This window comes from Paramormyrops kingsleyae, chromosome 4 (assembly GCF_048594095.1).
Source record: "Paramormyrops kingsleyae isolate MSU_618 chromosome 4, PKINGS_0.4, whole genome shotgun sequence".
In the NCBI taxonomy this organism is placed as follows: Eukaryota; Metazoa; Chordata; class Actinopteri; order Osteoglossiformes; family Mormyridae; genus Paramormyrops; species Paramormyrops kingsleyae.
Genome location: NC_132800.1, coordinates 28,425,085 through 28,439,095, shown reverse-complemented (window position 1 = coordinate 28,439,095; position 14,011 = coordinate 28,425,085). Strand labels below are relative to the sequence as shown.

The following is a 14,011-nucleotide window of genomic DNA, read 5'->3' as shown; positions in this document are numbered from 1 at the left end:
TCCAGAGAGTAAAGGTCCAGACCAAGATATTGTTTCAATCAACCAGTTAAAGCAGGGGTGTCAAACTGCAGTCCTGGGGGGCCGGAGCCCAGTGTAGCTTAGTTCTTTCCCTGTTCCACCACAAATGATTCAGCTCAACAGCTATGTGGTAATTAGCACAAGAAGTTGAATCAGGTGTGTTAAACAAGGGGAAACCCAAAAATGTGCAGGGCTCCGGCCCCCCAGGACTGGAGTCTGACACCTGTGAGTTAAAGAGTCACAGAGTACTCAACTGGTTGGTTGAAACAAAATCTTGGTCTGGACTTTTACTCTCTGGACCTCAGTTACCCAACTGTCATGATCGGCGAGCGGCGAGCGGCGAGCAGGCAATGGAGGCGAGAGCAGCCAGGTTGACAGAAGAACAGGGTTTATTACGGAAGGACTGACAGGACTGGTACTCACAAGCATTAGACGACAATGACAGATCTGACTAGACGGAACTTAGATGCGGACTAAATACACAGGACAGGTTGGAATTAACTAGACATAGGTGGGAACAATCAGGAAGTAACATGAGGTAATGAGGGGGCGTGGCACACATGAGGATCATTCGGAGCGGATCGTGACACCCAACTCTGTTAATAACTGATATGTGTTTGTTTTTGTCTGGACCTCAGACTTTATAATGACTGAAGGTAGTGATGTAGTAACAAACAAAAAAGTGACGTTTCCGTTCCCATCCAGTCTGCCTTCTGATCACAGGCACAGCATCCTAACCTGCTATAGAAACAGTGAGGGCTCTTTATCCACAGGGTGTATAAGTGAAATTATCCCTTTTTTGCACAAGTTCAGGTACATTGGTTTGCTTCTCATCTCACTCTCCATGAGAGACACAGACACATTTACAAGGAGAGCAAGCTGAGGGGTCACAGCACAGACTCAGCTCTGTAGGAAAAAGCAGCTTAAATATTTTTTATCTCTACCAATATATAGGGAAATTAATTATTATTTTTTTATTATTTATTATTTGTTGGTGATTATTAATGAATTATTACAACTAAATGGTTGGTTCCTCCAGATTCTATTAATCCCCAGTTAAGGAGAGACTTGAATAGGATTCACTGAATACAGTATCGCTCTGTAACGTGGGTGAGAATCATCATCCATACTTCACCAGGTAAAGTAGCAATTAGATAGTGAAGCTCTTCTCACGGCCATTGAGAGAGAGTCTCGCAATATTTTCAGGCTTGAGGTTTAGAGCTTAGGATCCAGTTTGCACTGAGGCAGGGACTTAATTGTAAGCTTAATTGTGAACTCAATGAGACACAGAGGTTGGGGCACATGCGCTCATGCAGCGCGTTGCTGCACCCACCACACGGCAAAACTCCTTGGGATCTCGGCTAGCGATCCCCCAGGCAGACACATGGCCCAGTCCCACATTCCGGAAATGGCCATCCATCTGTCGCAGCCAGGTGTTACGTGGACGTCCCCTCGGTCTGGTCAAGCCGCTTGGGTCCTCAGCAATAAGGATCTTGTGAGCCAGATCACCCTCAAGGACACGCACCATATGGCCGTAGTTCTGTAACTGACGCTCCCTCACAATGCAGGTAATGTGCCTCATTCGGGACTCCCTCACCATGCAGGTAATGTGCCTCATTCGGGACTCCCTCACCATGCAGGTCATGTGCCTCATTCAGGACTCCCTCACAATGCAGGTAATGTGCCTCATTCGGGACTCCCTCACCATGCAGGTAATGTGCCTCATTCGGGACTCTCTCATCATGCAGGTCATGTGCCTCATTCGGGACTCCCTCACAATGCAGGTAATGTGCCTCATTCGGGACTCCTCTAACAACCGCTCAATCCACACAAAGTCAAACCAGCGGTACCCAAGGATTCTCCGAAGAGACACAGTACTGAAGGAGTCCAGTCTTCATCTCAGCTCACTGGATAGCATCCATACCTCCCAGCCATACAGCAAGACAGGGAGCACCAGGACTCTAAAGACTTGGACCTTCGTCCTCTTGTAAAGATATCAGGAGCGTCACACACCCCTTTCCGGTGACATCATGACCCCCCCATGCTCTCCCAATCCGTCTGCTGAGTTCATGGGAGGAGTCACCAGAGACATGAATGTCACTGCTGAGGTAGGTAAATCTCTCGACAAGGTCGACAATCTCCCAACACACGGACACACTACTGATGGCTGTGTCTAAGAAGTCATTAAATGCCTGGATCTTGGTCTTTATCCAGGACACCCACAATCCCAGACACTCAGACTCCAAGTTCAGTCTCTTTAGAGCCCCGATCAGAGCCTCTATTGAATCTGCTAAGATCACAGCATCATCGGCAAAGTCAAGATCAGTAAATCTTTCTTCACCAACGATGCTTCACAACTGCTGGACCCCACAACCCTTGCTAACACCCAGCCCATACAAGCATTGAACAGAGTAAAAGCAAGAACACACCCCTGGTGAATCCCAGAATTAACTGGAAAGGACGGGGAGGTTCACAGCACTCACAGTAACAGTGTACAAGCCGGCCTGTTAACTCTCTGGGGTCTAGGGGTAAGGAACACACTTTCACTGACTGGGGCATTACACTCATCTTAAGTTTAATGTATATTGTAAATATGTCAGATTTATGCTAAGTTTGTAATTTGACTTCAAAGAATAGACATTGCAAACTGCAGTTTGGAACACTTGCAGAAACATTATAAAAGTACATAGTAAGCAATGGTGCCAGTTTGTTTTATATCTGATCACCAACGTCTTGGGTACATGACCAGTGAATGTGATTTGAATATGCGCTAATTCGGCTATTTAGAATGCGAATAGCGATCTTCACGTGAGAGTAGTACTACACGCCCCCGGTGCAGGTAAAACAAAGTAAGGTGACATGGTTTACTTTTTTGCCGATTCAACCTAATTTTAAAAACTTTAATACTTCCGACAATGGACGTTTTGAAAAGAAGACAGATTACGGATTTAGTCCGCGTTTTTTTCATGATTCTACATACAGATTTCAGTGAGATATAAACTGAAATAGACGCGAAAAATACGCTGCATCACCAACGATGCACTTGACCCCAGAGGGTTAAGGATAACCCTAGCAAAGACCTAACCCAGCACTGAAAGCAGTGTTATCCCCCTGTACCTTACCCAGCACTGAAAGCAGTGTTATCCCCCAGCACCTCACCCAGCACTGAAAGCAGTGTTATCCCCCTGCACCTCACCCAGCACTGAAAGCAGTGTTATCCCCCTGTACCTTACCCAGCACTGAGAGCAGTGTTATCCCCCTGTACCTTACCCAGCACTGAGAGCAGTGTTATCCCCCAGCACCTAACCCAGCACTGAAAGCAGTGTTATCCCCCTGTACCTTACCCAGCACTGAAAGCAGTGTTATCCCCCAGCACCTTACCCAGCACTGAAAGCAGTGTTATCCCCCTGCACCTTACCCAGCACTGAAAGCAGTGTTATCCCCCTGCACCTTACCCAGCACTGAGAGCAGTGTTATCCCCCAGCACCTTACCCAGCACTGAAAGCAGTGTTATCCCCCTGCACCTCGCCCAGCACTGAAAGCAGTGTTATCCCCCTGCACCTCACCCAGCACTGAGAGCAGTGTTATCCCCCAGCACCTTACCCAGCACTGAAAGCAGTGTTATCCCCCTGCACCTCGCCCAGCACTGAAAGCAGTGTTATCCCCCAGCACCTCACCCAGCACTGAAAGCAGTGTTATCCCCCTGTACCTTACCCAGCACTGAGAGCAGTGTTATCCCCCAGCACCTTACCCAGCACTGAAAGCAGTGTTATCCCCCTGCACCTTACCCAGCACTGAAAGCAGTGTTATCCCCCTGCACCTTACCCAGCACTGAGAGCAGTGTTATCCCCCAGCACCTTACCCAGCACTGAAAGCAGTGTTATCCCCCAGCACCTTACCCAGCACTGAAAGCAGTGTTATCCCTTTGTAGTTACTGCAATCCAACGATCACCCTTCCCTTTCCAGGTAGGGACTACAAAGTCCTGTTTTCCAGTCAGTTGGGATGACGCCTGACTCCCAAATGGAAGCAAAGATTACCTGCAATTCCAGGAGGACAGCCTTACCACCAGCCTGGAGAAGTTCACCCCAGATACCACAGATCCCTGCGGCCTTCCCTACCCCCAGCTGATAAACCACCCGTGCAATCTCAGTGAGATTGGGTGGTTTGCAGCTCACTGGAGGATCAGCCTCGAGAAGTGTGGACCCAGAGATGTCCAACATCCTAGCTGGAGGGTCAGCTTTAAACTGCTCAAAGGAGCCAACCCAGGGGGTCACAACTGCAGTGTCATCCATAAGGACCGTTCCATCACCTGCCCTGACTGCAAGTCTCCGAGGAACAGATTCAGATGCACTTAATGTAAGCAGGACATGGGTCACTACACCACAGATGATGTGTCACCTGCTCACAAATTCACCTAACAAACGCCTCCCTATCTGCCCTCACAGCCCTCACAGCTGTCCTTCTCAGTTCCCAGTTCAGACTGGAGTTGCCACCAAGTCGTGCACTGTGACTCCTCCCAATAATATCCAGGGAGCCCTGCGAGATGAAACACCTCCTTCTGCGAACACTGGCAACACCAACACAACCCTCGGCAACCTTCAGGGTCTTATCACAGAAGGTCTCCCACATCACATTAGAGTCAGCAGTCACACCCAAGTCTGCAAGTTTCTCACACAAACTGTGTGCAAACTCATCAGAAACAGGTTGATCTTGGAGTCTTGAAGTCCAGCCTCATTCTCCTTGTAGGTGGACTGTGAATCTTCACAGTAGCAACAAGAAATCTGTGGTCATAATTCATAAACTGGTCACTTCTGTAGACCCTGCAGTTCTGCAGGAGCCTCCAGCATCTGCTCATGGGGATGTGATCGATCTCATTCACTATACCACCAGTATTGGAGTACCAAGTCCAACAAAGTGGTTCAGGGAGTTGGAACAAGGATATAGCCACCCGCAGCCCCTGACCTTTCGCAAAGTCAAGGAACATGGAGCCACTCTCACCCCGGTCTCCAGACCCATTGGGACCGACACAATCCTCATAGCCAGCCCTGTCAGTGCCAGTGGTCGCATTGAAGTCACCCATGACCAGAGGAGTGTCACCTCGTGGGGACCAATCAACCACTGAGTGAAATTGCAAGTAAAACATCTCCCTCATCACTCACCATGGTCGGAGCATACACTGAGGCAACAGAAAAGACACCCAAGTATAGTTGTTTTTGGCGGCTTGTCTTAATTTTAGTTTTAGTCTAGTCTTTGCGTCAAGCTGTCATTTTAGTTATTATTAGTTTTTGTCATGTCCATACTAATTTTAGTCTAGTCAAGTTTCAGTCGACTAAAAGTCTGAGCATTTTAGTCATATTTTAGTCAGAATTATCCATGACTATTTTAGTCTAGTTTTAGTCAACGGAAATTGTAGTCTCTTTATTTTAGTGATGCAATTCTATTTTACCTAGTCAATATAGTACAAGTCCCTAGTAGAATAGACAAAAACAAAATTTTGTTTTAGTCAAACGCATTTCACAATTAAAACAAGGTTCTTATTATTATATTATTGTTACCTTATAGACTCAAGAATACTCTACATCCATTCCAGACACGGAAGACGCTCTGATTTGAATTTATAACATTTATTTTGATAACCAAACATGTTTGACCTTAGAAGTACACAGAAATTTAAATAAAATAAATAAATAAAATAATGTTCATCTTCTTGCACGGGACTTGCTTCACTGAAGCTGTTTCTGGAATCTAGCACAGGAATAGATACAATGTCAGGACAGATGCAGCCTCTGGAAAATCTAACTGTTGTAAATATTAATTAAGTAGCATAAATCCTTGCTATTAGGCCTATTTTGCCCTCAATGACTGAAACTATTGGTTGTAATTTGGCTGTTTATTTTCAGCTACAATTGTTTAACAGAAAAAATAGGCCTCACAAGACCATAAGGGATGCCAATCAAAGTGCATCATGCTCTGAATCATTCACGAACATCCTTTCCACAACAACATTATTTCACAATTAGCAGGTATTTACATGCCCTGTAGCCAGAGCGTCTACCTCTCCGTGGATGGTAACTAGCCTGGCAAGCCAGACCCACGCACGATGTTCCGAAAAACGCTCCTTCAATATTTCAATGAAATGTGGACAGCAGATGAAGATTGCCGGAGAGACAAGACGTTCCACGCACCTCAGTATCAGTACAGGCCTGACCCTATTAGCTCTCCGACATTTTCGACTCTTCTGAGGATGAGGCTCCTGAAGGCTCCCCCCAACTTCATGATGCACGCAGCCTTCCTGTGGGCGGCTGCAGCTGTCAGGATTTCCAGTAGCAAACACGGAAAGACTGGTGACGGTAGCGTGGATGGTAACCCAGACGCGGAGTTTACACGAAAAGGTAGGATAACCACGCGATTGATCTAAGAATGCTCTTTAAATAAAGAGTAGAGATTCCCACCGGAATCCCCGTTCTAAGCGCACACACAATCAGAACGATACAACCAAGGACTGGAGTACTCACAGTACCGGCGATGGAGGTAGAAAGGGCTTGGGTCATTTCGCAATGACTGAGCGGCGAGAGAATGAAATGTTCCGCTATTTATCTTCCGGGCGATCACCTATTTCCGGGTCCTAGTGGCGATCGCCTGACCGGTGCGCATGACAGTACCCCCCCCTCCAGGACCGGCACCAGACGGCCCAGGCAGGGAGGACATCCGAAGACGGAAATCCCGCACCAAGGAAGGATCAAGGATGAACCGGGCCGGAACCCACGAGCGGTCCTCGGGACCGTAACCTTCCCAATCAACAAGATACGGGGCGGAGGGGGGGCGGGGGACGGCGGAACCATAGGGGAAGTGACAAAGGGCTTGAGCTGAGAAATGTGAAAAACTGGATGAACTCGAAGAGTCACAGGCAGCTGGAGACGATAGGTGACAGGATTAAGCCGGTGGGTGATGCGGTACGGCCCAATGAAACGGGAGGTGAGTTTTCGTGAGTCGGTGCGGAGGCGAAGATTCTGCGTGGAGAGCCAAACCTTGTCACCTATATGGAACAATCGTCCCGGTGGGTGCCGACGGCGATGTTGAGCAGTATAATGACGATTAGCCTTTTTGATGGCTGAATGGGCCTGCGTCCAGAGCTTTCGGCATCGATGGACCAACTGTTGGGCCGATGGTACATCAACCTCCGGCTCTTGATAGTTGAACATCGGAGGTTGGAAACCATTGCAAACCTCGAATGGACTGAGACCAGTTGCAGAAGAAGTGTGAAGGTTATGGGAAAGTTCAGCACAGATGAGGTAGCGTGCCCAGGAGCGCTGCCTATCCGCAACAAAGCATCTCAGGTAGCGCTCCAGTTGTTGGTTGGTCCGCTCCGTCTGACCGTTGGTTTGAGGGTGATAACCAGAAGACAGACTGCAAGTGGAATTGATCAGACGGCAGAAGGCCTTCCAGAACCTGGCAGTGAACTGAGGCCCTCTGTCCGAGACGATGTCCCTGGGGAACCCATGCAAGCAGACTACATGCTCTAAAATCAGCTCAGCTGTAGTTTTAGCCGATGGGAGTCCGGCCAGGGCAACCAAGTGCACAGCCTTGGAGAAGCGATCAACGATAGTGAGAATCGCATTTTTTCCTTCCGACTCCGGCAGGCCAGTGATAAAGTCCAGGGCGATGTGTGACCAGGGCCGACGGGGAACCGGGAGAGGATGAAGTCCACCCGGAGATGGTTGGTTGTTGGTTTTGGCCCTGGCACACACCGGACAGGCCTGGACGAATTCTCGGACGTCGCGAGCCATGGCAGACCACCAGAAGGCGCGTTGGAGGTACTGCAGAGTTCTTCTGGTACCGGGGTGGCCTGCCAGAGCAGAGGAGTGAGCCCAAGAAAGGACATCCGGCCGGATGGACGTGGGGACATAGAGTCGACCGGGTGGTGAACCTGCCGGAGCGGGCTCCATGGTCTGTGCTTGGCGTACCCTAGTTTCCAGGTCCCACTGGAGAGGTGCGATGATTCGAGCGGTGGGTACAACAGGCGCGGGGTCCACCCGGGGAGCATCGGCCTCATGCTGGCGGGAGAGTGGCGGCCTTGGTGTTCTTGGACCCTGGGCGGTATGAGATGTGAAAGTTGAACTGTTCGAAGAACAGGGCCCATCGCGCCTGCCGAGGGTTGAGTTGTTTGACGTGTTGGATGGTGATGAGGTTCTGGTGGTCCGTCCAGACCGTGAATGGTTCACTGCCACCCTGGAGCCAGTGACGCCATTCCTCCAGGGCCCACTTGATGGCCAGCAGTTCACGGTCCCCCACCCCGTATCGCTGCTGAGTGGGGTTGAATTTCCTGGAAAAAAAACTACATGGGTGTAGTTTCTGGTCCGGACCTCGCTGGGAGAGGACTGCTCCGACGCCCACGTCTGAGGCGTCCACCTCCACAACGAAGGGTTTGGTGGAATCCGGGTGAAGGAGAATAGGAGCAGTAGTAAAAAGGAGACATAGTCTCTGAAATGCGTTGATGGCATCCGGAGTGAGGCTATAAGGATGGGGAGAAGGACAGGTCAGGGCGGTGAGAGGTGCTGCAACTGTACTGAAGCCCCGAATAAAGCGCCGATAGAAATTGGCGAACCCCAGAAAACGCTGTAGCTGCTTAAGCGTCCTGGGTAGGGGCCAATGACGCACAGCTTTCAGCTTCTGGAGGTCCATGGCCACACCCTGGGGTGAGATGACAAAGCCCAGGAACGTGGTGGAGCGCTGGTGGAAAGCGCATTTCTCCAACTTACAATACAGTTGATGGGTGAGCAATCTCCTGAGGACCGCCCTGACATGTTGGATGTGCTCTTCCAGGGTGTGAGAGTAGATGAGGATGTCGTCAAGGTAGACGAATGCCCAACGGTCTAGCATGTCCCGCAGCACATCGTTAATGAATTGTTGAAAGGCAGCGGGAGCATTGCACAGACCAAAGGGCATCACCAGACTCTCATAGTGACCAGTGGGAGTGATAAAAGCCGTCTTCCACTCATCGCCCTCCCTGATGCGCACCAAGTTGTAGGCGCTCCGGAGGTCCAACTTGGTGAAGTGGGTAGCACCGGATAGGGCATCCAGGGCGGTGTTGGTCAGCGGAAGTGGGTGACGGTTCTTAACGGTGATGTGGTTGAGCCCTCGATAGTCGACGCAGGGTCGGAGACCACCATCCTTCTTCTTCACGAAGAAGAATCCCGCGGCAGCGGGCGAGGAAGAGGACCTGACGGTACCCTAGCGGAGAGCGTCGGCAACGTACTCCTCCATCGCCTTGGTCTCTGTGGGGGAAAGAGAGAAAAGTCTGCCGCGGGGAGGCACCGCGCCCTGCAGAAGGTCAATGGCTAGGTCATAGGGCCGGTGAGGAGGTAGTTTCACGGCCCGTTTCCTGCAAAAGACCTCCGCCAGGTCACGGTATGGCTGGGGGATGGCCTCTGGATCGACATCGGGGGCCTCGGGCTCCCTGGAGCTCGCCCCAGCCGTTGCCTGTAGGCATAGTTCAGAGCAGGTCGACCCCCACTGAAGAATCCGTTGTTGGGTCCAGGTGATGAGGGGATCATGCTGAAGAAGCCATGGGTGCCCTAGGATGATGGGGGGTGAGAGGATGGATGTGACCAGGAACTGGATGCGTTCGTGGTGGTGGCCGATGCTGAGGGAGATGAATTGAGTCTGGTGGGTGATGGGACTGGTGGTAAGGGGCCGACCGTCCACCGCAGTGATCTGAACCGGCTGGGGTAACGCCTCAAGCTCCACCCCCAGTTGTTTGGCATAGGTTTGGTCAATAAAGTTCCCTGCAGCCCCTGAATCAATGAAAGCCGAGGTCTTGACCCGTTTGTGGCCAAACTGGAGGTGTACCTGAACCGTGAGGCGGGAAACGGCCACATTAGTGGAGAAAAGGGATAAGGGACCCGGTGAGCTCTTCTCAGGACTCACCGGGTCTGACCATTTCCCGGACGGAGAGGGCAGATGGCGCGGTGGTGCTTGGGAGAGGCACAGTAGGCACAAAGGCCTTACCTATAACGCCTATCCCTCTCCGCAGTGGTCAAGGAGGCGCACCCTAACTGCATGGGTTCCCCTGCTCCTGAATGGTCCATAGGTCGAGGTGGAGAGATGGCACCAGCAGATGTTGGAGAGGATGCTGGCAGATGATGAAACGAGGTGGGCGGCAGGGTACGGGGAGTTGGCCTCGGACGCGAGCTCATCCGTTGGTCGATACGGAGGGCCAGTTGAATGAGACCCTCCAAAGTGGCGGGGAGCTCCCGTCCGGCAAGCTCATCCCGGATACGGGGAGCCAGCCCCTCATAATAGGCTGTCCGGAGAGCGGAATCACCCCAGGTGGTTTGCACTGCGAGGGTACGGAAATCCGCTGTGTAACGGCTTACGGACGAGCCTCCTTGCCTCGAATCGGTCTCCACCTCACTATCCGGATGACAAAATGTAGTGCGGAGTTGGTGAGTGAATTCGGGGTAAGAGTGGCCTATGTCAGATCCGGAACGAATTATGGCTGTGGCCCACTTTGCTGCCTGCCCAGTAAGAAGGGAGACGAGAAGTGCAATGCGCTGCCGATCTGTGGAGTATCTGGCGGGTTGGAACTCAAACACCAGATCTAGCGCAGTAAGAAATACATTGCACGTCCCGTCTACCCCATTCCATTTATCAGGCAGTGAAATGTGGGGATCCAAGGCGGGAGAGGAGAGACGGACCGCCGCCCGCGGCGCGTGCCGCTCGCCAGCCAGCTCCCGAACAGCTTCGCGGAGACTCGCGACCTCCTGCCGCAGCGCCTCCACCTCGCCGCGGGACGCGGCTTGGCTTTGAGCGTTTTGCCGCAAGTCCGCGACCTCACGCTGGAGCTGATCGATCAGCACCAACTGGTTTGCGACGGCGTCACAGATGGCGGCGAACTCCACTGGGTTAACCGCACAGGGCTCAGTCATTCTGTCAGGATTTCCAGTAGCAAACACGGATAGTCCGTGTAGCGTGGATGGTAACCCAGATGCGGAGTTTACACGAAAAGGTAGGATAACCACGCGATTGATCTAAGAATGCTCTTTAAATAAAGAGTAGAGATTCCCACCGGAATCCCCGTTCTAAGCGCACACACAATCAGAACATTACAACCAAGGACTGGAGTACTCACAGTACCGGCGATGGAGGTAGAAAGGGCTTGGGTCATTTCGCAATGACTGAGCGGCGAGAGAATGAAATGTTCCGCTATTTATCTTCCGGGCGATCACCTATTTCCGGGTCCTAGTGGCGATCGCCTGACCGGTGCGCATGACAGCAGCAGAGCTACTTCCGTGGAGAGCAGAAGGGTGTCGTGCCTGTTTAGACCAAGTTGTTGTGGGAGTGCCAATCCTGCCACCATTTAAATGTGTACCCTTGAAAGGGAAATGTTGTTCTGCAAAGCAAGCACACAATTTGGAAACATGCCCTTAAAGTTATAAAACACATTAAATAGCACAGATTAGATTGTTAACATGAACGGACATTGGTTTACTTGGTTGCAGAGGTGCTGAGCTGAGGCAGTCGGTTGCAGACGTGCTGAGCTGAGGCAGTCGGTTGCAGAGGTACTGAGCTGAGGCAGTCGGTTGCAGAGGTGCTGAGCTGAGGCAGTCGGTTGCAGAGGTGCTGAGCTGAGGCAGTCGTTGCAGAGGTGCTGAGCTGAGGCAGTCGGTTGCAGAGGTGCTGAGCTGAGGCAGTCGGTTGCAGAGGTGCTGAGCTGAGGAAGTGGTGACACTGAAGAAGGCACGGCATCTGGATCGGTTCTTAGTGTGGGCAATGATCTGCTATCCATGTTTAATGATGCACACACAGCTGGCCAATTTGTAAGATCAGATAAAAAAGCTTGTAACGGGGGGGAGGGGGGTGTTAGACAAAGAAAAGGCTTCTTCTAATAGTTACGAGACTCACTAAGATACTTAGTTACCTTATTTAACTTTCCCAATTTCTCTGAGAGCCATAAGAGTATGCATGGGTAACTATACAAAAATCTTTATTAATATTTATATAATAGTTTGAATGAGAAGGATAGATTCGGCCATAACCTGCGAGGCACGTTTATAAGGGTGACACACACAGCACAAAGCTTATGACACAAACAAACATAACATATCCAGATATTGACACTAACAAATTGTAAACACATATACACGACATACACAAGCAAAACAGATCTTTCTTTCAAGGATTGTGTGTCTCTCTGGTCTCTGAGGTGGGAAGGAGGGGGGTTTATGTGCTAAGATCATTAAGATGTGGGACCCCTATGCTGGATGCCCAGGCTGCTGTCCCTAGGTCCCTAAATCTTTGAGCCATAAAACTTAGAATGCTGGGGGATATTCCATGAAAGTAGCTAAAGAAAGCCAGACTTTCCCGAAAAAGTAACGTGCGGCACAAAAAAAACACCGCTCTCGTTTTACACGCTTTCAAACTCATTTGATCGATCTATTGTTCATCCATTCATCTGGGCTTCTTAAATATCTCGGGTGTGAGCACTAAGTGAGACTATGCAAGTCTGTCTTGTATGAGCCTTGATTAATTAAAGCTGAACTGCGTTAGTGGAACGATATGAGGTTAAGTTTAGAGATGGCGCTAGTTTCAGTCTGAATTTTTCGGGAAAGTCTGGCTTTCTTTAGCTACTTTCATGGAATACCCCCCTAGTATCCAGCACCCCTGGAGCTGGGGGTGAAGGACCCATTCTGCCAAGTCTGGGAGACCCACAGCAGCCCCACAAAAACGGTATATGAGTGTTATTGTCAGCAGGTGTGTTTAGGTGATGGACCCCAGAACTGGGATATTCCAGAAGTCTGTGGCTGCTCACTGGCTCCCTCTGCTGGCCTCATCTGCTCTTTGCAACAGATCTAGCCTGGTAGCAGTAGATTAACATTGTTTTAAACTTATAATGAAACATATATAAATATATTATTGGATTAATAACCAGGCTGGATTTTTTTGGAATTTATATTTACTGAAGTTATTGATATAGTAAAAAAGTGACAGGTTTCCATGACCATCCTTTGTGTGAAAACCAGTCAAGAGCCAGAATTTTACAGAATGTTCCAGTTTGCCTTAATATTAGGAAAACCACTGAGAAATTCTTTTCAGTTCCGAAGGTACCCATAGGGGCTGCTCAGGCCATTGTAAAGGCCAGAGGGTAATTTAGTGACATTTTTTCACCCATTGCAGCACTAGGGGGGCGATTTCTCCCCCTCTCCCCCCTGAGTCCACCAGTGGCCTGTGCTGCTTGTTATAATGAAAAGAAATGCTAGTTTCAATATTTTTGTCAGTAGTACTGACAATGTGTAGGTTATGCATGTTTCTATGACTTAAAATATTTTCTTTTTCCAGGCTAAGTGACTGTGATATCATAGACACATACTGTGAACCACTGGTTAAAGCTCTCAGATCAAACTCTTCACCCCTGAGAGAGCTGGACCTGAGTGTCAATGACCTGCAGGATTCAGGAGTGAAGCTACTCTCTGCTGGACTGGGGGATTCACACTGTAAACTGGAGATACTGAGGTCAGTATTACAGGGTACTCCAAATTGTAAGTTGATGATACTGAGGTCAGTCCAATTTGAGAGTACAAATACTAAACTGTTACTTTAAACAAAGCAAACCATAAAAGCAACCCTCTCTACACCATTTCATGCCCACTAACCAGGTATAGATTTCAGCTTTTTATTTTTCATGATGCACATGATGGACATGTTTTGTTTTAGTATTCTGTTTAGTTTAGTTCAATTAATTTTATATAACAGCTTTCACACCAGTTGCCCCAAAGCACTTTACATGGGTGTGTTGTGATAAGCCAGCATAATACAAAAACATGGGAAAAACAAAGAAATGAATTAAAGAATGCCGGATGACAATGGAGGAGAGGAATTAACTGGCTCAACAAGATCAACTGGCTACCCAACCCCCCTGGGCATGCCAACATTACTAAAAATAGAAAAGAGTGGGACGTGGGTTAACATGAGTCTACTCATCTGTGGGCCCAC

General features: G+C 49.6%; 1 protein-coding gene across 4 annotated transcripts in view; it reads left to right on the top strand.

Annotated features, from left to right (window-relative positions):
- LOC111851389 (NLR family CARD domain-containing protein 3-like) overlaps positions 1–14,011 on the top strand; it is a 28,740-nt gene that overhangs the window by 8,502 nt on the left and 6,227 nt on the right. For 3 of the 4 annotated variants that reach the window (XM_072711042.1, XM_072711041.1, XM_072711040.1), the window contains one exon: positions 13,358–13,531. In XM_072711042.1, coding sequence (XP_072567143.1) covers positions 13,358–13,531 — 174 coding nt within the window. Of the gene's footprint in view, positions 1–208; positions 2,127–13,357; positions 13,532–14,011 lie in introns of those variants that run through there. The other variant, XM_072711043.1, reaches the window with a different exon arrangement.